General features: G+C 44.3%; 1 protein-coding gene across 1 annotated transcript in view; it reads right to left on the bottom strand.

Moving 5' to 3' along the window:
- The window catches only part of TMEFF2 (transmembrane protein with EGF like and two follistatin like domains 2), a 131091-nt gene that overhangs the window by 42018 nt on the left and 62077 nt on the right, over nt 1-26996 (bottom strand). Inside the window, exon 5 of the mRNA XM_055719288.1 lies at nt 12164-12260. Within this exon, the coding sequence (XP_055575263.1) occupies nt 12164-12260 (97 nt within the window). The remainder of the gene's footprint in view (nt 1-12163; nt 12261-26996) is intronic.

The raw sequence follows: 26996 nt of genomic DNA, 5'->3' as shown, positions 1-26996 counted from the left end.
GCATACCAAATGCAACATACTCTGGGAGCCTACCTGGAGCGCGGAGTCGGGTGCTCGGGCGATGGCTGTGCAGCTGCCATGCTGCTGCTGCTGCTGCTGCTTAATAGCAGGGAGTGACTGGCAATGCTTAAAAACGCATATGGATTTTTCAAAGCACATTTGTTATGGCAGCTCACAGAGGTTGTTTCAAAACGGTTCTGTGGACCGCTCCTGGAGGCACCTCACCTCACAGCATGGGGAGAGCTGCTGGGGCACTGCCTTCTTCCCGGAGCTGGTCCCATGCTCCACCAGCTTTCAAGGTTTCATTCTGGAGACTGCTGCTCATGGAAACTGCTTTAATCTGCTGTGCAAGACACTGCAACTTGATTCTTAATTCTCCTTGCGTTCCCCCCCCCCCCCCCCCCCCCCGCAACACTTGCTTTACTAAGTTTTTGACAAAAAACGTCACAAACTTCACCTTTGCTTCCTTCTTACAATTCAAAGCACCAATTATAATATGACCTTCACCTGGGTTCCCGATGCCTCTAGTGCCCTCAACAGTACATTGAATTGTATGCTAACACCTTTAGGGCAAAATAAATGTCTCATTTTATTTTTTTAAAAAGTATCATTCCTATTTAAGAGGAACTAAGTTGTGTAAAGCACTCTTTGCTAGACTGGATGCTTTAAACTCAAACAGAGAAATGAGAGAATTACAAGGCTGATGACTGGGCTTGAAGAGTGATTGAAAAATCCTCAATCTAGTCCTAGCTGTGTGACTAGAGAAGAAAATTCTAATTCTGTTCACATGCCAATTCAAACGTCTGCAGGTATCTAACGTGTGAAGTTTATTTAAAGCACATAGAATAAAATAAATGCCTTTTTATGGTTTGCCTACACTCACTGTCCTTCATGTCTCTATGGTCTCTGTTAAAACAAAGCTTTGCTGACTGTTTCTCTCCCTCTGTAAACATTTGAGGCTGTCCTTCGCAAATGTTGTATTGTGTGCCTCAGTCTGCTGATATTGTTTGCTTCTATCTTGAAGCCAGCAGAATAATGAGAATTGTTCCCACGAATCCCAGTGTTCCACCTGGAACAGCCAGCAGGAATATTGCAATGTCTGGCGGGAAGCATGGGATAGCATCTAGCTGCAGGTCCTGGCATGGATGCAGGACAGCTTGGTCTGTTGAGGAAGAAATGAGGCACCAGCCGGGACCCATGGCAAATTTCTGGGTTTTGTTAACCGCACTAGCGGCTACTCCTGAAAGCACAAAGTGGACTCTGACTTATCAGTGAGAGCAGGGGCTGGTAGCCTTCAGGCTAGCAGAGACCAGCGTGCTGCAAGCCCCATCCCATGCAGCACGTGAGCCACCCACTGCCGGCGGGGAAGGCAAGGCTTAGGAGTGGCCTTCCTGCAATTAGTGAGAAAAATGCCCATGGTAAAATAATTCCTTCTTGTAAAGACTCCATCCACATGTGCAGAATCAGACTGCCTCTCACCGCGAACTGCTCTGCACCCTCAACCATGTGTGCCTCCCGCTGCCTGAGGCAGCACCACCCGGACTGGCTCTGCACTCCAGGCCACCCTGCGTGGGAAGATGACTTACACTGCAAACCAAAAGCCAGTCAAGGTATGTAATGAAATTTTAGGAGGATACTTCCAGGCTTTCCTTCAGGCACTGTTTGCACCTTCTGCACAGACAGAAATAAGGCATGATAACCTCGTGTCATTATCGCTCCCTGCAGCTGCCTGACAGGAGGCTGCAGACAGGTTGGGGTTGGTCTCTTCTCCCAGGTAACAAGTGGCAGGACAAGTAAATGGCCTCAAGTTGTGCCAGGGGAGGTTTAGATTGAGTATTCGGTAAAATGTCTTCACCGAAAGCGTGGTGAAGCACTGGAACAGGCTGCCCAGGGCGGTGGTGGAGTCACCATCCCTGGATGTATTGAAAACCCACATAGATGCAGTGCTTAGGGACACGGTTTAGTGGTGGCCTTGGCAGCCCTGGGTTAATGGTTGGACTCTATGATCTGAAAAGTCTTTTCCAACCTAAATGAGTCTACGGTTCAATGTAATCCCACACTGTGATGAAAGAAGATCTCGGCCCATAGATGGGCCCAAGCAAACGGCTGCATGTGCAAGACGGAGGGAGCAGCAGCAACCCTCTCTTTCCTCAGAGCGCTCAGCTCTGTAGGTTAGAGCTGCCGTACCAGGCCAGGCATTATTACTGGCTGGGGATGCTGCCCCTTCTTTTGCTGTCTCATGATGACCACAGTGGCTGGCTGCTTTTGGGAGCAAGCCCCAAGGAAAAGTACTGCTGCCAGAGAAATGAAGACCAACGAACAAATGAAATGTGCCATCTCAAGGACACGTCCTTGCCCACAACCTAACGAGATGAAAGCAACCTTCTTCAGGTCTGGGACAGAGAGCAGTGGAATCCACCTGCAGCTCCTGAAAGGGATGCGCCACAAGCACGGGCATCCCTGGGGCACCTGTGCTCCTCTGCGTGGGAGAGCTTCGTTACAACACGGGCAGGCTGAGAGACAGCAATTAAGCCTGTACGTCTGGGCACATCTCATGCAGGCTTTTAGCTGCGACTTGCACGTGGGAAAGGAGAAGGGCAGGAGATGGATGCTGTGGGGAAGGGACACCTGCCACCCCGCAGGGGCTGCGCGAGCCGAGGTCAGCCCTGCACGTCAGCTCCTATTGAGTTTTCCTCAGGCTCATATTTAATGCATGGGATGTATTTTTAATGGCTTAGATGTGTGAACAAATCGTGGCCTTGATGTTCCAACATGGGTGTGTGAAGGAGCCTCCGACCTTCTGCAGTGGATGCAGTTTTAATTTAATAGTTAACATAAAGTGGGATGAAAGAGATGAAGCATTCTATTAAGACATTTGATAATAAATTGGAAAGTGCTTTCCCAGTGCTTTACATAGTTATTCTCTCTGCTGATCTATTTAGCCAACACATGTAATTCTGAGCTACAAAGTTGTATTCCTGCTTTCGTAAACATACTTACATAAAACTCAATAACAACACAGTCTATTTATTGCTAAAATGCTAGTAGGAAATTGGAAAAGGTATAAATACAATTCATTGCTGGTGATCTCCTGCCCCCTGAAGGCACTGTAAGGCTCCAAATCTTGCTCAGTTCACAGCATCATAAAACTGAAGCAATAAATGTCACTCCTTTCTTGATTGCGCATTAGGCCAATCGGCTTTTTATTGCGACTAAATAGGCCGTCATGAAGGCACCACTCAGTTTACTACTAGGGTATGACTTTGGCTAAATGGGGGGCCAGGGAGGGAGGAAAGCTTATTTTTAAATAACAAAAAAGGGGAAAAGAAAACCAGTAAAAAATGGTGCAAAAGGTGCACTGCTCTCCAAGGTCCCTGCACTTGCTCACTCATGCTGTCACGCCCCGACGTATGCAGACGATTATGTGTCAATGCACATTAATATCTGATGTGCATTATCGTATCATCCCCTACGTGCACTTTTACAGCCAAAGCTCTCCCAGCCATGGGGTTACACAACCGAGCGGTGGCTTCGCCTCGCAGCACCCGCGCACAGCTCTGCCCTTGCAGAGCCCAAAGGGATCCTTTTGTGTGCCTCCCACAAAGCGGCAGGAGCCAGGCATGATCTTCCCAACACTCTGTACTACAGCAAGAACACAAAACAGCCTGCCAAAACCATTCTGTCAAATGCAAATCAAGGCGTGCGCTCAGAAGGCTGCTACCTTTTCCTACCTAGGACTGAAAACCGCCGTCTCAGATAGTGGCAGAAGAGTAAAAAAACCACAACCCTGGGTTCATTTGCTCCCCTGTTAAGCTGGGCAGACAAAATGGTTGCTCTCTGCTATGCTGTCAGGCGTATAGGTTGTATATAGGCACTTCCTGAAAACAGAGAGAGGGGTGCTGTGGCTGTTGCACTCAATGCCCAGCCACACACGTGCGCCCTTGTGACAGACACGTGCAGATCGGCGTGAACACAGCCCACAGCCACACCACCTCAATGCAGTTGAGCCGCTACCCCACACACCCTCCAGCTGTCCCTGCAGTATAAATGTTTAATTCACCCGCTCCGTGCTGGCTGTGCCGCTTCAGCCTCCCAGGCAGGTGAGGAGGACCTCCCTGCTGCCTTCAGGTAGCATCCCCCAAACCCTCCCCGAGCCCCTGCACGTGGGCAGTCACTGCGGCTCCTCCTCGCTCTCCAGCAAACAGCAAAATGGACTAGCTGCAAGTCAGCTTTAGGTTTTCTCCGTGCTTCCACAGTCCTCTGTCCTTTCCCAGTCCACCCCTCCAGCCTCCTCTGCCACAAGCACCCATCCCTCTACGCCATGCCTCTTGTCCGCACACCACATGCTGAACTATAGCATCTTCGCCATGGAAACCTAACAGGAAAATCTGGCTATTTTGAGCCATACTTTTAAAGCTATTGCAGCTTTTTCCTTTTTTCAACTCTAACATTGTCAAACTAATAATTATGAAGACAAATGGCAGTTCTACATGTCTCACAAGCCTTCCTCCCCTTAAATTTCAGAAGAATTTGTATCTTGCTCCGACAGGAGCATGGCACCATGATAAGACAAGAAACCCCTCCAAAATCTCAGAAGTTATTTTTGGCTTTCCGCAAATCAATATGTCCTCTGAAGCAATAGGAGCAGTCAGTAAGCCAAATTCTGCTTTTATCATCACAATTTCCAAGTTATTCCCTTGCACTCTGTGAACAACTGTGCATTTACACTCAAGCAGTCTGTTCTCGCTTCTGCCAGTGAAAGGCTCCACTGGCTACCAAGAAGTTATTCCACGGTTATGATACCGGGAAAGAACTTTTGTTTCAGTGAAGTTAGTGGAATAACTTTCATTGACTTCCATAAGCTGACACTGAAACCCAAGTTTGGATCAGCATCTGAAAAGAGGAGCACAAGGAAAAAAAATAATCTATAAGCTTTATGACTGTGCAGGGTATTATCCCCTGGACACAGAGCGAGTTTTGCTGTAACTGCAAAAGATAAAAACCATCTTTTTTATTACAAAGTCAAATGTTAGGGATTCTAGTTTTTGGATGAGATGGATGTGTTGTAAAGGGTCCCTAAAAGACCTGCTTGGGTGAGTAGTACAGATGGAACACAATGTGGGTTTGCATTTATCTGAGAACATTTAGAGCTCTGATATACAGTCTACATGACAGACTTCCTCGATGTATAGAGAAAATATAGCCAATTTCTTTGTGTAAGCTGAATTATTTACCAGAGTGTTCCAAAGTGTATTGGTAATAAAACACTATGAAGTATAAGTAACTCCAGACAATCTTGGCTTACATTAAAACCAGTTGGTTGGGGTTTTTTTTGTTTGGGTTTTTTTTGGGTTTTTTTTTTTGTTGTTTTTTTGTTTTTTTGTTAAGAATGTTATTAAGAAAATAAATCCTGAGAATCTGGGAAGGTAGGACTTTGTCAAATGAACATAAGCCTCTGAAGGACTGCGTTGAGTCAATGGATGGAAAGGTCAAATTCTCCAAACCATCACCCTAAGGGAGTTGGGAATCACTCTCACTTCAAAATTAAATAGGCTTTTTGGCACAGGATGAAGGATGAAAAGATGGTAAGGTGATTTTGTGAAACTTATCTGCCTGGGAAAAATGGCTGTTTTTAACTAACCCCCCCCAAAAAAGGTATGCAGAGTAAAACTATTTCGCCAGATGGCCAAACAAGCCATCGTTTTTCCATTGTTCTAGCCCAGCCACTAGTAGCACATTCAGTTTAAAAGTACAAGGCGCTCATTCCTGCCTCCTACCCTGGAGGACTGGACCATAAGCTGCTCTTAGAGAAGCTTCCCCTGAAGATAAAGCTAACTTCTTCCCATATCTTCCCTTGCTCTTTCAGCAGACTCATTGCTAAGAAAGAGGAAACCCACATCTTTTTGGCTTGATTTAAGGTCTTTTAGAAGACGGTGGGGATCTTTTTCTGGCTAGGGTTGGGCACAAAGTCACTTTCTCACCTGGGCTAGCTTTAAGTTGAAACTGCCCACTGAAAGAGTCCTACAATATCTCAGTAGCTTGCCATCGAGAAACTTGATAGGAACTGTGGCATTTATGCAATGCTCACCTGGGGACCTCATTTTCTGACTCTTAACATGATGGCTAGACACTAGCTTCTAGTAAGCCTGAAGCTTTCACCTCAGCTGGAACTGCTGCAACTTTGTCCTTTGCGCTGTGGACAGCAATTCATGCTACAGTTTTGTGTTTCGCTAGTTTTTCCACTTTTGTACCAGTTCACACGGCATTTCTTTCCACAGCCCAAACGAAGGAACATGGTTGGGTTCTCTATTCAACTCTCCTGTCCCAGAGAGCAGATCTGGCTGGCCAGTCTCCCAGAAAAGCCACTGACCTGGCCCTTTCACAGCACCGGGTTCATAATGAAAATAAAACATATAGACAAGTAGGTGTCATCTTACTTTTTCTAAAATCCCTGTTCTGTCTTTCACTGCGAATCCTTCATTGACCAATTTCCAGTTGCTTAGGCTACATTTTTACAGCATCACTGCCTCTTAGCCCACTGCACCATATTTCTACAGTTATCTCAACATGGTGTCACAACAGTTACACTGGAAGTCAGCTGCTTGCTTTTTATTTCAAAATCTTTTAAATCAGAGAACATGCACCAAATGAAACATTAACAGTTAACAGAGCCAGAATTAGGCTAATTTCTGGGCAGGCACTGGAGGTTGCTCTGTTACTACGCTGGGCCTAAGATAAGTGACACGGGTGTAAGAGGGTGTAAACTGCTTGGTCGTCTCTTGCTGTGCAATGCAGAGATTGCATGCTGCAGTGCCTTTACTTTCCTCTGTACACCCTTGCCTGGACTGTTATTAGACATGACTACTAAGATCCACATGAAGATTTATGCAGCAGCAGCTTTACTTCATGCCTTAGGTATGATCTCAAGTTAAGCAGAAATTCAAGTCTTTGCAGGATTGCGTATTTTTAATGATTTGATTCCATTTCTGTGTTTGTTTGAACCACAAGTGCAACGAATATGTTTAAGTCTTACACATAGCCATGAACAAAGATCTACTTTTTCTCTGAAAGAGAAAGGAAAGCAGCAGCAACTGGCAATATATGTACTGTGTAATGCATGGGGCACTGCAGATGTTAAAGCAGCTCGTTGTTTCTGCATCTGGAACAAGTAGGTCACACATAGTTATTACACACACTGCTGAACATGAAGCAGCCAATACCCATGTAATGTATGTGAGCTTTCAAACTACCTTTTAGTACTTTATAGTAGCACAGCATCTTGTTTGCAGATGCTCTGGTTGAGAGCAACTGATGGAACAGTGAAAGGGCCCAAAGCTGACTGACCTAATTGCTGTGTGGATTGAGAAGCTGGCAAAATCATTAGTTTCTTTTATATGCTTTCCTTCTATACTATAATAAAGATAAATATTGATTGCTAGAGCAATATCGATTGTAGAGGTCGCTGCAGATGGCAGCTGCATGATTTGCACAAATATCTCCCATGTACAGTGCTCCTTATTTGCATGAGAATGCAGTTTCACCATCCTCATGTCTTGCCTTATAGGAGCATTTACCCAAACTATATATATATCAGTGATTAGCACTGAAATATGAAACAAAGGACTGAAATAGTACATCTTCTCAATATGTTTTGTGTGTGTGTGTCCATCTGTCTGCCTGTCTGCTGTGGGTAAGTGGAGTTGGGTGTCCGAGCCACGCGGCCAGAAGCACAGGCCGCAAGGGACCTGCTGGAATTTATGCTGCAATGTCACCACGTCACTTGGGAGTACCACCCAGCCGCACAGCACGCCTGAGGCCACGCTCCCTCCTTCACCCGCTGACCTAGACACTGAAACTGCCAAGCCCTTCATTCAGGCCTGGATGCCTTCCTCCAAGCCGCCAGCTTTGGGTCCTCAGGGACACAGTGTCCCTGTGGAATGGCTTCAGCATCTTCTCCTGAACTGAACCTGCCCAGTGGGGTCCTCGCCTACTTGTGAGAAATGGAAAAGGCCTCTCCAGCACGGGCCAGGGTCGTGGTGGGGGAGGAAAATTGCCTACCATGAGTATGGTGCCTAGAGCAGAGCACAAACCCCTATGCTCAGCCAAGGAGGAATCCTTGGGGTGTGTGGGACCGAGCTGCAGGAAGCAGCAGGAGTATTTACGTCCCTTTTTATCACTGGTGCAAGGCCCATTTCAAGGTCAGGCAGCGCGTGGCAGGGCTATTGCTGCCTCTCTCCTCTACCTGCAACCTCCAGGAGGGAGGAAGGGGAAGGAAGAGGAGCAATCTGTGGAGATGGCCTCCTCACCTCCTCGGACACTACCCGGCTGCAGGGAAAGCACTCTCATCTGAGCACATCGTACATCTCTGCATGCCTGTCTTACAGCTAGCAAACTGCATCTTATTGCGGGCAATGCTGCACTTTGAGACTGCTGCTGGCTGACCTGCTGATATTGAAATTCAAAGGAAAAGCATGCATATTTAACCCCAATTCATCATTGTGATTTTGATTAACTCTACAAGTCAGAGGTTTGCAGGCTTTAATCTTGTTATAAGAAAATACTCCTGTCCTGTCTATTGGTGTCTTCCAACAGGAGACTCAACAGAGGGCTTCTTCCTATTATTTATCTCCTTCCACTTACTTGGACGCATTGCGGACCCCTGAAATAGCTGCCCAGTATCTCTCCAAACCATGGCTTGTCCAGTGTACAGAGTGCTCTTATTTCCTCAGTGGCCCATAAGGAGGAGATTAATACTGGAATCCAGGTTTCTGATGTGGTTATGTGCTGACACTAAGCCACTTTAGCAGATGAGTGGGCACTCCATTTGGTGAGTATTTCATAGATGTTTTTTGGAAGATCTTAGAAATACACCATGGTTCAGAATGTTATGCTTCATTCTTCATTTCCTTTTAAGAATATCTCTCGGGGTGTTACGTTGAGTAGCCCTGTCTTACAAAATCAATTATTCCTTAGCGAGCTCAGAAATAAAACCCCAAGTAAGCAACACTAAATGTCTGATTTACCAATAGATTGCAATCCAGTGCTAAAGAGCATAGCCACTGCCCTGCTTTAAATATTCATGAAGCCCACTGGTGCAAAATGCATTAAAGGTGGGAATAATGCCAGTAATACACGATCCTCTTAGTGACAAGAAGCTTTCACATACTAAAGTAGCAAGATGTTAAAGACTTTCAACTGAACAGTCTTTGTTTTTAACCTAGAGAAAGAGATTCACTAATGGAATGCCAAATTGCATTCACTCTCATGATATTAGGCTGTAGAATAAGATAATAGTACACGTATGCTTTACCATGCCGTACAAAACCTGTTATTACGGTGGGTTCGTTTCCACCTTTTCTCTGTACTTTCCAGAAAATGTTCACACACCTCTTACGCCTTCGAGTAGTCTTCTATGTGCCAAACCCCCTATCAGAATCCCAGGAGTCTAGCCATTAACAGATTGGTTTTACACAAATAAAAAGATTTAAAAATAGTGGTGGCACAGTAGAATAGCACAATTTAGCTGACTGACAACTGGCAATGAATAACCAAAAAAAAAAAGAAAAAGAAAAAAGAAAAAATAAAGAGTTAAATCAGAGACAAGGGACTGCAAAATAACAGACTGTGGCAATGTAGAATAATGTTAATTGTCACTTTAAATCATCAGCAGCCCAACCACATCTGCTATCACACCTGTGCTCTCTTCTCTGATCTACTCTGGCACCCTAGCAATATTAGGCGAAGAGCCAGCCTCACATCTCCAGCTCTCTGCGGTCTGGCTCTGCTACCAGCCTGCATCCCTGTCACCTGGAACGGGTCAGGCAGCTGACCCTGCACCCTCAAATCGTTCCTGATTGATGGGGGATGCTGCCAGTGCTGGGCTCATCATCCCCTAACAACAGGTCCCGGGGCCACCGGGAATCACTGACCCCATTTGGATTTCACAAACCTCATCAGTCAGGTGAGGTAGCTGACGGAGCCCTGCTTACATCTGAAATCTGATCCGCATAAAACCAGTGATCAAATAACGAACGGAGATTTCTTTTCCCACTTAATCTAAGGACGTTTTCCATACAACACATCTTGGCAGGGGGAGTGGGGGAGTATGTCTAGCTGGTGCCAAACATGGAAATTCAATTAACGCACATTTGAAAGGGGGATCTAGGACCTCCGTACATAGTCCGCTTTTATTCTAGAAATAAGAATAACAAAGAGCTAACACCAGAAGGCTCATTTTTTAGAAAGACGTTTATCCAAGACTAATCAGGGGGCAGAGACAGGAAAACAGGGCTCTGTTACGGCATATGAAGTTGTTTACTTCAAAGCAGACCTTTAACAGGCTTTACATGGTCTTTGTACTTCTGGTTGGAAAGCTGCTTTCCTGCCTTTTAACAGTTTGTCTGGCAGCATCTTCCCAGTAAATGCCCTTCCCTGCTTCCCGCCCCAGAAGCATCTTGCCCTGCAGAAAGACTGCCTGTCAATAAAGATTGAGAACTTCAGCTCCTGCAGTCATTACACTGCTCCGTATAAGCCAAGTTGTTTCAAAGGGGAGGAATTAGATAACGCAAAAGCTGCAGTGGGAACATTACTGGGGTAAGTTGGATCAGCTTATTTTACCAAGCTATTTCTGGAAAAAAATAAACACTGCTACTCAGTGCTTATGATTAATAATGTTATCTTGTAGCTAATTTTATTCCTTGCCCCTCTCTTCTCCTGCCTTCCAATTTCGAAGTGCACTTAATTATGAAAACACGAGCACTAGACTGTGAATTTTGATATATTAATTTTACCATGGTTTTCCTTCTACACTGCACCACCAAAACTCTCAAGGACAACCGGTCAAGGAGACAATGAAAATCCTGATACCTGGGGTAATTTTCTTAAGCAATCAACATTAAGCAATTTCTTCCACACAACTCTCATTGCACCTTGCTCCTGTTTTTCAGCACCACAATCCCTTTCCACGATGGCAGCCAGAGCCAAGCTGCTGTGGTTTGTTTACTTGGTGTTTCTTAAAGACTAGAACTGGAGATTATTGAAAGCCTGGCAAGAAAAAAACAAAATGAGCCCAAATGGATGGCTGTGACCATATTCCTAAGCTTCTTCACTGAACAGCAGAAATGTTCATTATTCCATGCCTGACCAACAGTGCAGGGTGAGGTCAGCTGCCCAGCGCTGGGCCGAGTTATCATGTTCACCGTTCATTCGTTGACTCCTCTCTGCTCTAAGCCTACTGTCCAAGTTACAGTTTGGGCAACACTGCTTTACCGACACCTCACTGCCCAGTCTCTGCCTCCATCCTTCACCGGCCACCAGCTCACAGCTTCAGCAGCAGCAGCCAGAAACAGCTCTAACATTTGCATGGTTATTTTGTTGTCTCTCTACCGTTGTATTAATTACTTAGATAGAAAAACAAGGCTTGGTGTTAAGGCAGCGTTAGAAGTACAGCTCTGTGAATAGCGGCTTTTTTGATCTATTGGCTGCTCCAAAATCACAATGAAATGATTAGTTTAAAGTTGGCTTAATGTATGTTTGCTTAGTTTCTAGGCAAAATGAATAAAAAAGAAGTGAGTAGATAGAATTATTTCCCTTCAGCTTATGTAGTTAAGATTTAAAATAATAAAAAAACCCTGAATAAATTTGATACCTCTTTAAAAAAAAAAAAAAAAGTAAAACAACTTCCACCGAGAAAACATCTAAATGTACACTCTAATTATTTCAAGCATTTGAGGGTGAGGTCTTCAACTTCAGCAACTAGGAAAAAGCGAGACAGATTTCCCAGCATTTCTAATGCCAGATAAGAATTAACATGATGATAATACTAATGATACTTTTTAACCTGAAAAGCTTTAGGTCAATTGTTTTTCCCAATTCTATTTTTACCAAAGTATAACGCTGTAAAACCCCAGATGGAATGACATAAGTTATAACAGCAACAAAACGGATAACTGTGTTTCTAGATTTTGTCTAAATTGCATGTTCCAAAATTATTAACCAGACTGTTTTGTACATTTTTTCAGAGTAACAACCACCTCAATCACTGTACAATGAATCTCTGGGTGCAGAAATTTGAATATCTAATATTTGTAATGCTTTCTAAACCACAGTACCTTTAAATATTCTAACATTCATTAAAATAGAAGAGTAGACCAAATTACTGTACCAAACATCCTCTGCATCTTCGTCACACTCTGCCCCAAACTGGCAAATGTCACAGGTCGATGTCTCTTTTTGATTGGTTTCACCTGAGCCTTCATTGACTGTTTGATGGAAAGCAAAAGAATATACATTAGTAAAGACAGCACTGTAGCAAAGCACTTCTCTCTAGAAAAATCTATGCACTGCGTCAGCTTAGTGTGTTGCTCACAAAGCCGACGGGTGGCCAACAGTGTTTCTGAACGGAGCCAACGCAGAGACTTCCACGTTGGCCTGTGATAAATTCCCTGACTTGCAGAGTTAAAAAGGAAAGTGGAGCAAGACCCTTCCTCTTCCTTTTCCACTTAACCCTGACCCCTTCGAGCTGCAGCCGGGAACGCTGTGTCACCGCCATGCCTCACTGCTTTGCTCCCAGGGACAGTAGCGGAGGTGTATCGATAGCATCACGTGCTGCCTGGTGTCCTTTACCGCTGAAGGGCCTTGAGATGGACCCAAGGGGATGCTTCCCTCGAAAACGTTTTGAAATTACCTGCCGTGTGGTGCAATCTAGTCCGTTCCAAAGGCAAAACATTTTTCTCCTCAGAAGCACAGCCATGAGCCCCAAGGACTAGTTATCTCTGGAAGGAAAGATTTAGCACTGTCCAGAGGAGGGGACGAACTCCAGCACAGGTTGAATTTGAAAGCCAGGGAAGTCAACACCAATGTCTGCAATTGTGAAAGGTTTGCACCTGGCTCTTAAGTCAAAAATGTGAAGGGACCAGAGAAAATAAAAAATATGGGTGGAAGAGGACTGCTAAAAAATATTGATGGCTGACAACTGACAGGGAGAGAGACCACTAAGGCAGGCACCAAGAAGAGGGTTTGTTACAAGATCCAAAAGAAACATAATCTGTTTGCATTAAAGTATATAAGCACCTTTTAATATCTTTCGAAAGATGCTGCTTTCTAGCAAGACACTGTACCTCACGATATCCTTCTGCCAGTTAGAGAATAATTAAAACAACCCAGACTTTAAGTACCAGTCAGCTTTGACTGATGTTGTTATCTGCATAAGCAGCCTCTGCAGTGCCATCCTTTCATTCCTCTCTTTCACTTGGTGTCAGCACTGCGGTGCCGGCTTACCGCACATTTGGATCCAACCTACCAAAGCTGGTGGATGCGCTGAAGTGTGTTGGTAGCCCCAGTGACACTGATGGGTCAAATCACCTGCCTGATGTTGTACATCCACTGCATGAGACTGTTAACCCAGGTGTTAAGCGGGTTGTTACTGCAGGCTGTCGTGTTGCAGTGACCTTGGGTAGGCTGCTTTTGTTATTTACTCAAGAAAATACAAGTCCCAAGCTTTCACAGAGCTGCTGGAGGACAAAGGGCTTTAGCCCATCGAAGAGCAAGTGTGACCCCAATACTTGTTTTTCAATAGAAATGCTCTCTTAACTCTGGACAAGCCCTCTGTCATGTTCTCCTCAGTGTAAAATGGGGAAAATACCACTGTCTGCCAACACAGAATATGTAAACGAGTATATTAAAAGATGGTGATATGCTGATACACTACAGTGATACGGACCACAGAAACACCTAAAGTAGATGGCTTGTCTAAGAAGTTTTTTTCCTGAGGCTTAATATAGACAAAGAAAGTGTTGGTATGTTTAGTTATGAGCTATGCTGTGGCAATTTCTTATCAGTCATGCTTGAATTTAGACTATATCAAACTGAAAACCTTCACCTATGATGAACATTCTGATTATCCTAAAAGGAAAAAAAAGAGGGTTTTGCCCTATCTGTACAAGTTTGCTCACCTTTATATCCATAAAGTTCATGTCAAAACTCCCAAAGTGGAATCTCGGAAAAGATACACTGGGTTTTTGTTCTGCTGCATTGTCAGGCTTTGTAGGGAGGGTCTGAGCTGTGGGGTTTCTGGTTCCTTAAATGATTAAGGAACCGTGTCAGCTCATATTTTGTAAGAGCCAATGTAAGAGTGTGGACAAGGTGTCCAAGTGCCATGTTCTCATGCCATTAGCATCTCTGTGTCGCCTGTGTGATCCTGACCCAACAGCACCGGGAGGCTCATGCTGCTGTACACCTCCTCCCCGCCGCCCTGCAGCTGCACCCAGGCCTGCGTTTTTCGCTAAGTTTCATTTACATTTTAAATATAGAAATCTCTCTTACAGAGGAGGTAACTTTGACAGCCAGTTTTGGCAGGGGATTTCCAGTGGTGAAGCTATTAGACAGAACATGTAATGAATGACTGCATGCAAAGGACAATGGGACCTACGGGCAGAAGACTTCTTATGACAGCTGAGCATTCCTCACCTATCAGGAATATGACCAACTGCTTCAGTTCAGCACTTTGAGAATATATTCTTTATGGACAAGAGCTATAATTTCTTTATTTTGTTATTCTGCAAATCACTTCCTTTCTATTTCCTTTTAATTAAAAACATATGCCCTATTTTGTATCCCTCCCTGGAATGTTTCCATTTGTAACCGTCTAGCAGGTGTGGTTGGACCAGGGACTTCACACCGTTCTGCATCACAAACTGAGTAAAATAGCTACTTAAGTCGTTAAAGGAAGGCATTTGAAAGATTGCGCATGCTGAAGAGAAGTAACTGATTTAGAGAATAACATCCACACTACAGCACAATGCAATTCTTACTTTCTACTAGAAAATAATAGGTCACTCCTTCATACTTTTCTGAAGAAGCTCTGCACTGAGCATTCCATAGTCAATGTGCACCTTGTCATTGTCCAATGACCAAGCATGCAGCAGTTTTGATTTAAAAAGACAGCCGTTTATCTTTTTTCCTGTTTTCAGTAACCACAGATAATACTATTCTTTGCATTTCCTAAAAGTGTGTTTTGTCTCCCAACACAAAGATACACACTGGCATGTGCACCCACACCCAGGACTGACACACATAGGGGCTTGTATTCTCCACACTATGCACGTAAGTGCTTTGATAAATCTGGACATCTTAGAAGGAGTTATTTTCCCAACATTTCCTGCTGCTTTATAGCTCGAGGACCAGTGGATGCTCATTTTCTAAGGTGACTCTTCTTTTACTTCCTCGCTGCACTTGTTGATTTGCACTTGCTTTCATATCCCAACTAAAAAAAAAAATATCCTGCTAGCAATAATAATCTAATTTCTGGATTCCACTTCTAAAAATAAGAGAAGTACGATCCTCTTTTGCTCACGCACATTACAGAGTTCTCATATTAGCAACTGTTGAGGTTTGACACCAAGATCCTGTAGGAACATAGCAGGGCTCTAGGGAGGATAATCGCTGAAGCCCACTGCTTCTTACTCACGCAACTGAGAAATGTTAAGCTGCAAGTTTCTATTTGTATTAGCAAGATTAGCAACTTCCAGAGTTCAAGAAAATGTGCTAACATGGGTTAGAAGGTCACTAACATTATCTGAAAGTCACTTCAGAGACTACCTCAATCTGCTAAGCAATATAAATTCTTTAGCTGGGAAGGCACTACACACAATTTAGAGTCAATGAACTGTGGTAACCACAACAGCTCCTGTTTTAATCATTTGGCCCTTTTCTGGCATTCTCACTGCACTCACATTAGATGCGATTTCGAGAATATCAGTACTGCCTGCAAATCCCACAAGAAAAAAACCTTTTTTGAGACATTTTACTTTGTTTACATAGCTGAAAAAACAGACAAAGTATCATTGATAGATTGGTCTGGCTCTGTGCTTATCTCCTGTAACATCAGGAGAAAACTACAAGTCCCAAACTGTCCCCTCACCATAGACACCTCTACTTTCTCTTTGCACTTCCATCTCTTTGAGTCAAGAGTCCTCTGTAGGTGCCACAGCCCCAACAGATCATGCCGTGACTTTATCCACACAGCTTCCCAGGCTCATGCTCTACTAGGAGTTGATGACTGGTGGTTTAGCTGTTTTAACAAATGGACATCAAAAACTGTGCTCAAGCTTCTGCATAGCCCTCGGTCCAAGTCTTCCCAAGTTGCTCAACAAGTGTCAAAAGCAGGATGGAAAACAACTCTTTGTAACTTCCAGAAAAGCAGCTCCAGTGGGATGGTTAGGAGTATGCACAGCAGCTCACAGTCTTGATCTGATATTCAAAGTGTCACCTATTTCCTAAGTGGCACAAGGGACACACACATATCTTGCCTGAGGGTCCACCATACTGTGAGGAGTAAATGGAAGTGGAAAGGGAAGCCAGGAAGGTGAGAGACAATTAGGTGGCCACACTTGCTAAACACAAAGATCTCAATATCTCTTTGCTAATGCACCTCTGAAGGCAACAGGGCAAACTCAAGAGAGTCTCAGTTCACTTTCCACGTGGCTTTGCAGGACTACTAACACTATTAGAATAATCCTTACCCAATATATTGTAACTATAGTGGAGAACACAACAAAGGAACAGTATAAAACATCACCACCGTATACCTGAACATACAGAAGTATCACTATAAGGAATTGCTATGATTGTCTTTCGTATTACATAGTCTTCCTTTGATGGGATCAGACGTGTTCATTGCAATCCCTGATTCTGACTTCAGTCCTCATGGTGGGACATCTTTGCTATTGTTGAAAGAAGACCTTCAAACAAAGCTTGCTCTAGCTCACCCTACCAGCATATCCACTTGTTTTTAGCTATAAAAGCTAGGTAATAACAAAAATCACGTTGAGATGAGGGTTGATGGCCATTTTAATATTTTGGAATGAAAGACAATATGCGAATTAAAATGTGGAGGAGGAGGAGGAGGAGAAGAACGCTTTCCAGAGCAGCTGAGGTGATCCTGTCACATGCTTCAGTCCTAACAGGGGTGCCCTGGGCAGGTGACAAGACGAGTGGACAAAGTGAGAAAGCTTTGAGAAACCAGGACAGAGAAGCCAGCAGAATTAATAAAGTGTTAGAACAAACACTACCTGCACCTCTACCAAATGGCTAAAACCACCTCACAATCTTGACCAGTAACAGGCCAGATGCTGCAAGCAACTTCACTCTGATCAATAAGTCTTTTTTCCTGAAAGCATTAGCTCAGTCAAAACCTGCAAAGTGAGAAAAATGATGGGTGCGAAGCAGGGGGTCGACTCACGAATGACTCTGCTCTCGAAGTCTGGCAGAGGCTCAGAACGGCATTACAGTCAAAATGAAAAAGAAAACGGCCTACCGTATCGGTAATAAATCCAAACTCTGACAGGCCTTATTCTGCTTTACTCCTGCCGTCCGGCTCCATCTCAATAAATACAAATTTGCTCTTTCACACCCACAAACACGCTGGGGAAATTACTTATGGCACAAGAAAGCAATGTCTATCCTGCTCAGCACCTGACTCAGAACTACTTAAAGAGACCTGACACACTCTCCTTTGTGCCAACGGGCCTTTGATGGGTTTCTCCCTAGCGCCAAGGGTCAGTCCTTGAAGCCACCTCTCCGCTAGCGATGGGAAAGCTATTTAAGCAGGACCAGGGATGTGCCATACCTGAGCTGGCTGCCCTGGAAACCAGCCCATCTCTCCCAGCCTTTGTATCGCTTCAGGTCCCATCTTGGGTACCTCCACGTTGCCATTCTCAGCTATGTGCTGGAAAAGGTTAACGGGATGAGTTCAGCTCGATGCAAATACCTAACAGGCTTTTCAGGGAGGAACAAGATGTATCCAGCCAGCTCAGATTGCTGATAAAATGTGCTCTTATCTTCTTGCTAAAGACCATGTAGATACAGCCTGGCACTGCTTTGATGCCAGTCAGACTCAATTTGCAGTGTTTTCCAGCTCTCAGACTTCTACTGTGACTCTCAGGTTATATTTTCTCTTAAAATCACAGCTGGTGGACTATCTCAATGTGTAAGGAGCGCAGTTTATATGTATATTTGTTTTGAAAGGTATGTCTAAGCCTTAGAGCTGTGGAGAAAAAGCCTGTGAGTATAATAAATATCAGAAACCATCAAGTATATGATTTTTAAAAACAAATTATTTTTGTAGGGCTGATTAATGATTTTTTCTGGGCAATGCTGAGTTTCTGTTGGAAAGGAAAGAAGCACTTCTGAAAGACCTCACTCTCGTGCAAGGCCCCGTGCTGAGCTCACCCGCACCTTGTGCCGAGGGCCCTGATTCTGCCCTCACACGGTCTAATTAGTGCAGTAAAACAGTGCCTGGGAAGTGCCCTGAGTTCAGTAAATACTAATATAAAATTTTCTTCACCTTATTGCTAAGCACCTCTCTCTAGTTCCATCTTTATCTTCTAACTCCTGTCTTCCTTCCTGCCTTCCCATTCTCTTTTACCTTCTTTCCTTTCCCTCCTCCCCCGATTTCTCAGTGGCAGTTATCCCGGCACGGAGCCCAGCACGGAGCAGCTCCGGCAGCCTTGCGGACGAGGTGCTGCTGCTGTGGGGAGAGACATGGGCCCATGCAAAGCCACATGCCTCTCAATTCACTCAGCTCAATGTCTTAGGAACATCAGAAGCCACTTCCAGCTATCATCCAGTCCGGGGGCTTGGAGGTGAGATGGGTAGGTAGCCTTCACACCTCCTGAACCTCATTTATTGTGGCTAAAAGTGGATGGGACAGGAATAGTTTCACCGGAGCAGAACTGCTCCTCTGCATCTATCTGCTTGCAGTTCTCTCCTTCTGGCAGGCACAACTGGAGGTCTCCAAGTGCATCTGGGTCTGAAATAAGGAGATGAGCCCCTACAGGCTCTGTCGGGACTTGCCTGTGGCTTGTACAACTGTGGCTAAGAGGAAACAGATTCAATTCTTACTCAAAGTTTATTTGTTCTAAATAAACACCATTTGCTAGTTTCTGTCTCGTGCACATCCCCGCTGCTCCCACAGTGCATTTGATAAAAAATTAAATATGATTAGCCTAGGCCAGTTTCTCCTAGCAAGTATCTCTAATGGCATTTCAAAAGGAATGGCTCATTGAATAAAACCCTATTGTAAGCTTTCTGAATGCTGACACGAAACAGCTGTGATTATTGCACCCTTGCGTGGTCCCCTACAAAATTTGATGTTTGCCTGGTGTATGTGGGATGCCAACACTGCAGATTTATGAAGGTGTGCGATGACCAGCATTGACAGTATTTGCCAGTTTGAGGAAGAGGAGGCTCATTTAATTTTGCCAAGAGCCTCCCCTCATAAACAGCTTTGAGTAAAAAGCCAAATAGCACATGGGGACTATTCATCTCCGCCTTGTATTAATTTAATTTTAAAGAGAAATCACTTCCTTGCAGGAGAATTTTCAAGGAATAGATACAGCTTGTTGTAAAAAAATGCCTCTGATGCTGCCAAAGCTTTTGTGGCATCACTCCCTGCTGTCATGTATTTAAATATGCACAACAGCATGAACAAAACATCCAAGTGGACATGCCCACAGCTGGATGGATGCAATGCGACGAGTCACCAATCAAGGCCATTATTAAAGAGCCCGGAAGGAAATTACTGTAGTCCTAACTGCAAGGACCAAAAGATTTCTCAGGATCAAGGAGAAACAGAAAAAGATGATGTCAGATTCTTCCCTCAGGTTGACTTGCCTGGCCACACAGATCATTAAACCTCAGCGCTGTGTCAAGGGAGATGGGAAGCTGCAGTCCAGGAAAGTACCCGATACCGCAACGCTCTTCTTACTTGTCAGAAAAAATGGCCGTCAAAGGTTCCTCAGAAGGAAAGTCAAGTGTGAGCCACCTGCGGCTGGCTTGGCTCTCCATCCATGCCAGAAGGGAGGGGAGCAGGCCAGTCTCAAAACCCTCTTCATCCCTTCTGTGAACTGCCAAACACCCACTCCCTGCAGACCTGCAAAGAGCCCCAGCATCTTCGTGCTCTGCTGAAAAGCAGGGACTGGTTCTGGCCCCTCCTCTTCCTCCTGTATGTCTGGGCAGAAGCTGCATCCCATGCTGCCTGAAACAGTAGCTTACTGCCGGGTACCTTACGCTTGATGCACGAAACACAAGACACAAAGATAATCTGACGGACAGAACATATGGACTGTACACATGCTGTAAGACTGCACTTACAGCAAATTCTATCAAGCAAATACTGCATTAGACATAACTTCAGCTGGAGGAGTATGAATCAGCAGTGCCTTCCTCTGCAGGGGAAGAGGCTACAGCTGGATGTAAACCACAGAAATTACCCTGACCTCTGTCAAGAATTTGCATCCCACCTGAGGTTCTAAGCACTTCTATTCAGTTTAGACAGAGACGAACCCGGATCACTGAATTTAAAGAAATTCAGTGGAAAAAATAAGGAAGGATCCAACCCAGGGTTTCACAAAGCCTGCAAGAAGGAACTCCCAAATGGGCGATGGGACTTTCCAGGGCTTTCTGTGCTGAAAGGATGCTTTTGCCAGCTTCCTACCTGGTGGAAAGATTAACAGAAGGCTTGAATGTGAACCCTTACAGCTACTCATCTTTCAAGAAACAGAATGAAAGGAACAAAGATAAAACCTAAAAGAGCTGTCTAGCATCCACTTGGTGACTACTTCAGTTTTAAGGTCTTTGTCACTTTGCTATTGATTTAAGTCTGTGTATCCTTTTGAATATTAGTATTGCTAGCAAGATAGCAACATCATACATAAAAATGTTCTTTATTCCGGAACAGATGAAACTCCCAGTGGTAAAAGAAGATTTAGGTATCTCTGAAGATTTCTTATCGCTGTGCAACATAACTCTCTAATGGTTCAGTGCCTTGGAGGGTCATCTGAGATCACTTATCGCATAAATCAAATAGGTGGCAGGCTATAAGAGTGGAAGCCTATAGCAATTTCATGTCTTTGCTTGCAGACATCAAATCTATCTTTTAGGCAGACTATAGAGGAGATAATACGCCACTCCATTTAAGCCACTGAAGAAACCCAAATCTGGGTATTAACCAATTTTAGGAAGCTGCGCCTAGTCTTGACTGCACCACAATTATCTTGGGAAATGACTGGTTTTAAATCCTAGAACGCAGACCGCAGACACTGGTCCTGGTTCTAATTTCCACTAAGGCTCCTGTAAATCACTCTGGCAATGGAAAGGAGTGTCAGAGCAAGTGAAAGTCCAATTTACTTTATGTCCCATTTACATATTCAGGGTGGTGTAAAGTGACTCTACTGTAAAAATGACTTGAAATTTACTTGAAAGTAAAAATACCTTTCACTGAATTTGAGAAGAGCATGGCAGTTTTCTTCTCCCAGTCTGCTTTTCTTCCATGTTATACTCCTTTCTGTTTATTTCTGGGGTGCTAATGCAGGTTACATGCACGTGACTGAGCACAGGAGCTGCCCCGGAGCTCAGAAGTGGAGAAGGCAAGTGCCATGCTCTGAAACAGGCTCTCCGAAGCAGGGAGCTCAGTCAGGTGCCAGAACTGGTGGTCACAAGCCATGCTCAGCCAGGCAGTACCCTTGTGGTTGGGAGCCACAGAGTCACAGAATCATGTAAGCTGGAAAAGACCTTTAAGACCATCAAGTCCAGCTGTCAACCCAGCACTGCCAAGCCCACTGCTGAACCATGCCCCTAAGCACCACACCTATGCAGTTTTTAAACCACGACAGATGGTTCCTTATCTGCCTCTTCCTCCGCCAGCTCAGCGGTCAGCTTGCATGCAAAGGGCAATCCCCAATCCCCCTTCCCAGCTCTTGCCCCAAAAGAATTTAATATTTCCGCAGCAGCAGTCCCTGATCTGCAATTGTCACTGCTGAGCTGATCCTCTAAACCTGTAAAACCAGGGCTCATCCCTGCGTTTGCTTTCTCTGTGAGAATTTCTATTTAACAATAAAAAAAAAAAAAAAAGGAAAAAAAAAAAAAGAGAAATCCAGCTCAGAGCTAGTTGTAAAAACATCTCTCCTGACACGTTAAAGGTCTTTCTGCCTTCCCAAGCCCGTAGCTAGCCAACAGTCCTTCAGCCTCTGCTGTAGCTCAGGGTGTGCAGGAGTGCAGGCACCTAAGAAACTTGTTAGAAGCCAAGACGAGGGCAACTGCAAAGTTTCTAAGTCCTGCAGAAGAAGATGCACATTTATGTAACATAGATTCTGTCTTTTCTATAACCCTGTTCCTCAACAAACAAGAAAACATACTGTGTCAGTTAATTGCATGAACACGTTCAGCAGTAAGATGACCTTTTGGGACAAATAGGAAAAAAAATCAGTCAAACCATGGTTTTTGTTTTCATTTCCATTATTAGTGGGCAGGCTCAGGCACTGCATGAGTAGCACCGTTACTGGCTGATTGTACTCCTCGGTTTATGCAGTGGAATAGTCGTGCCCACAGCACAAAACCCGTAACGAATACTGGCAGCCTAAGGAGAAAGGCAAGGCAGTGCAGGAGTAGCAGAGTCACTCCTGGAAGGGTGGCAAAGATTTAGGAGAAGGAGCCTCCACGGGCTAGGTCTGTGGATAAACTGGGGATCTATTTTTCTGCTGTCAACTAAAATTTACATGACTGTGTAGGGAAAAACCTCCCAGACCTCCACTAAGAGGACAAACAGGTTGAGTACAACACATCAAAACTCAGCCTTGATGTGAGCAGAGGAGAAGCGTGGATCTGAATCCATTTACACCAGAACGATGTTGCCCTTTTGAATATAATTTTACAGATGTGTTTATGATATAGGGGGAGCCATATGGCACGAAAGGTTTAAACATTTAATCTCACTTAGCTTCAATACACTGCATATACAGAAAATTGGAAGCCCAGCAGGAAAATGCCAGATTTCATTCTCACTTAGTTGTGATTAACCTTTATGAGCTCGCTCAGAGTTTTGTCACCTGTGAAGTCATTGAGGGCAGGCAGGCTGCGAAAACCTCTACTTTCTGCTTTGGCCAAGGTGCCGCAGCTGCTCAGCTTGAGCTCTTGGAGGGCTGTGCTGCCCAAAATGTGGACCCCTCCTGCCCGAACAGCTGTGCACCCGGCTCCGTCCCGTCCCTTGAGTATGGAAAATGTAGGAAGGACTACAGGGAGTGAATGACCTGGAGAGACTTTCCCCCTTCTCTTCCCGCAACTGCGCTTCCCTGCATTGCTCCGGTGGGTCCGGTTTAGAGGAGCCTCACACTGGCAGGCGGATGCAAAGCAAACAGCTGATACATCCCACACTTTGCAAATATGCTCTTTTTCATTAATATTGATTCCCACACACAAACACTTTAGCTATATTCACTGATTGCATTACCATTGCAGAAGTGTAATTAACAAATTAAAAGGGAGGATTGTGATTCAGTCTAATTTGGGAAAAATCTTTAAATTAAAAAAAAAGAAAAAGTCTGATGTTTGAGGATCATTCCCCTCTGCTTTTCATTTTAATGCCTTGGCCATGCTCTAAGAGAAATGCTTTCATCAAAATAAACACCTTCTGAGTACGCTGCAGTACTGGCATACATGAGTGCTTAAAGAAGCATCAACGAGACAAACAAATAAACAAATGAAAGAAATCCTAACAGATGCTAAACCAGATACTAGATTGCAAATGAAGGTGTATCATCATGGAGAGAGGAAGGGAGAAAACGCCAGTTGGAAGCTGCTCAGACTGATCTGAGACTGCCAGCTTATTCACAAAAACTCAGGAAAAGCCACACAGAACACGCACGCCATCAGCCCAGGTGAAAGCCAACGCCACAAATGTTTGTGGAAGGAGGGAAGATCGAAAATCTCCCATACTTGCTGCCCTTCCAGATGCTTGAATGATAAAAAAACCCAGCTCCACTAAGTGAATCAATGTTTGCAAGAGCAGTCAAAACTGGCTAGCCAAAGTCTGACTGCTTTTCTGTCCAAACGCCAACTGAGCACACCTGGAAGAATGGCTACAAAATGATACCTACTTCCCCTCCTATCTCCTATGAAAAACACCTTTCAGGTGATCTAATATTATGAGAAACCATAATCATTAAGGACTGATCAGGCTAATATAATTTTCTGGATGGCTTATTAACCTACTAAGACATGTTTTTCTCTACTTCCCTTCATTAGCGACAGCAATAATTAGGTAAGGACAGAGCAGCAAAATTGATCATATGCTACTGCCGAAGGGGACAGAGAATGTATCATGGACATTTAGCATAATGTTCTCCAAACTCCAGATGCATTAATTATCTTTAGTAACACAGCTATTTTCTGCCTTTGACAGAAGGAATCCATTAATGTAGATACTGTGTAACAGAAGCTTATTTTTCTCCTATTCCAAAATGGAATTCTCTTTTTTCTTTAAAGTTCGTAATACAAAATGAGATGAGACAAGAAAACATCACTGTCTCAACTATCTAGCGATACCACATCCTTTCCTTATTTCAGTCTTGACTACCAGTCTCCCCATGCAAGTGGCACCTTAAAAGCAGAACGGCCGCAGAGCGTTGGCTAGAGAGCAAAGCAGTGAGTTCTGCCGTCACCTCCCGGGCGAGGATCCCCAGAGACACTCCTCATTTTTCTGGGCCAGCTTCAGACAGCCTTCCCGCTGCCTGCCACCCCTGGTCACCAGAAGAAAGCACCTACAGCTTTCACTTCGGCAGCACTGCTCAGAATATGTCTACACTTATAGGTACAAGTTCTACAAATTTACAGCGATGAGTGAATACCAGGTGCACTCTGAGCCCCCGTTATGGTCCCGTTTCCCTGTCTGTAGCAGCAGGAGCAGCACAGCGTGTGGGCTGGGGGATGAAGGAGCAGCCGTACGGAGCATCGGTGCCTGCGTGCTGCCCACCCCCTTCCCAGCCTGTGACCCCAGAGCCACGGCCCCAAGCCCCAGAGCAGCCACCCCCACCCTTGAAAGAGAAACTGCCGGCTAAGCGAGGACCCTGGGCACATCTGTGATGCGCGGAGATGGGGACCAGTGTCAACCCACGATGGGGGCTGCCAGCTCCCTGCTCCAGGAGACCTCCAGCATTAACCTTCCCACACCACTCTGCTAGCGTGGGAAGCACGTGTAAGCGTGACAGCGACACAGGGATCGCAAGCGATGATGAATTTTTACATATTTTTCCAAATGTGAGCAACTGGCTTTCCCCGAGCTCTCCCCCCACGTGAGCGGTAGGCAGCTTTCTGTAGATAAAAGCATTACAGGGAGCTGAAGAGAGTTGACATTACAAACTTGGCACTTCGATGGCATGCTGCACAAACAGGGACAGGGAGGATCTGCCAAAGCGAGAGCCAGAGATAATATGAAAAGCATAAACCCAACATATTGACCTTATTTAAGTCCAAACCGCACAACGCTAGGATACTTAACACAAAAATGTCGAAAACATTCTTTATTCCACACACACGCATGTTTTCTTTAAATATGCAATTCACTTGATATCTGCAATCCCCCCTCTTCAGATGCAAAATCCAAAATAATGATTATATCAGTCATTGCTTAATACATTCAACTGTGGCCCTGATTTTCATGCATGAATGGTCATTTACATATCATTACCCATCATGCCATCCACTCAGATTTTTCTTTCTAAATAGAGTAATACATTTAAAGTTGTCATTTTTAAACAAAAATGCTTAAAAAAGGGGACTTTCATTTTTCGTTATCTTATCCGTGCTCTTAGTGGCCAATAGACCAGAATATTAAAATGGAAAAGTCTCAGTGTGTGAGACAACTGCCACAGTGAGAAGATCTTAGAGAAGGGACAATTATCAAGGGATTTTTCTCAAATTTGGAAACACAGATAAATACGAACAGAAAAGCCAAAGCAAACCAACCAGAAGCAAAACAGTAATTATAGTACGTCCTTCTAGTTTCCTAACACAAGTCCTTGTTGGGAGCAAAGCTAGCTCCACATTAGGAAAATCACTGCAGACATGAGGTGCAGTTAGAAGCTTTGCATGAATAAATTACAATTTTTCAATTAATATTGCCCATGCCCACAATAGAGGGAGGATTTTTTTTTTCCTCCTCCTGCTACTTTTCAAGTAATTTTCTGCAATGTTTAATTAGGAAATTTCTCTACAGAAGGGAATGTGATAGAAGATTAATTCTCTATTTTCTCACCCACTGTGTCAGTAGACTCAAGTGGACACTATAAACCCCAGCTAAATACGACGAGGACGATCAAGCACGGAGCTCCTTTCAAGAGGTCGCATCCACAGACTGTAGATCTCATTTCAAAACAATAGAAACGAGTTAGAAAATGGTGTCTCTCTGTGGTGCAGCGCCACAGAGGAACGATTACAAGTGCTTCATGGTGCGAGGGTTCACCATGCCAGCTGAGAGGGTTTGCTATCATGGCTAATGATACCAAATGCCGCCAAGTGAGAAACAGCATTTCCACAACCACTGATGTCTGGGGTTCTTTTTCTTCTGTTCCCCACTAATAATTATTCCTCTGGTAGTCACATCCTATTTTACATCTTTTATGCCAAGTATGAAACAGCAATTAAACAATAAATAATGAAATGTTCGCTGGTGGGCAGAGTAAAAGGGTGGAGGTTTTTTAAAGGGAATAGACAAAGGGTGCAAATCGTATTTGTTTTTAATGAACAATGAAGGGAACAAGCTATATACCCTCAGGACATAAAATCCTATGAATGGTCTACTGCTGCCAACGCTGAGTAAATATTGGGTTAATGCTTTTTTAAATTGAAATCCAAGCCAGAGTAAGAACACTTATTTAGGGGAAACGCAGACCTACAAGATATGGAACATACAGGACACTATCCTTTGACAGAGAGGGTAAGCAATTTTCTCAGACGTTTTATTAATGAAGTGGCTGAACATCAAAACAGAAAAAGCATGAACGATTTAGAGGAGGAAATGCAGACATGTAGCCCAGTACAGACTGAGAGCCTTGCTCATTGATTAACTAGGACCAGATTGTTTTAATACAATAGAAGTTGTCAGTACATACCTCCTGGGGACAGGAAAGGTCAAAACAGGACAACTGGCAGAAAAAAATGTGTAA

Source organism: Falco cherrug, chromosome 8, assembly GCF_023634085.1.
Source record: "Falco cherrug isolate bFalChe1 chromosome 8, bFalChe1.pri, whole genome shotgun sequence".
Classification (NCBI taxonomy): Eukaryota; Metazoa; Chordata; class Aves; order Falconiformes; family Falconidae; genus Falco; species Falco cherrug.
The sequence above is the reverse complement of the archived record's forward strand: the minus strand, read 5'-3'. Positions and strand labels throughout refer to the sequence as shown.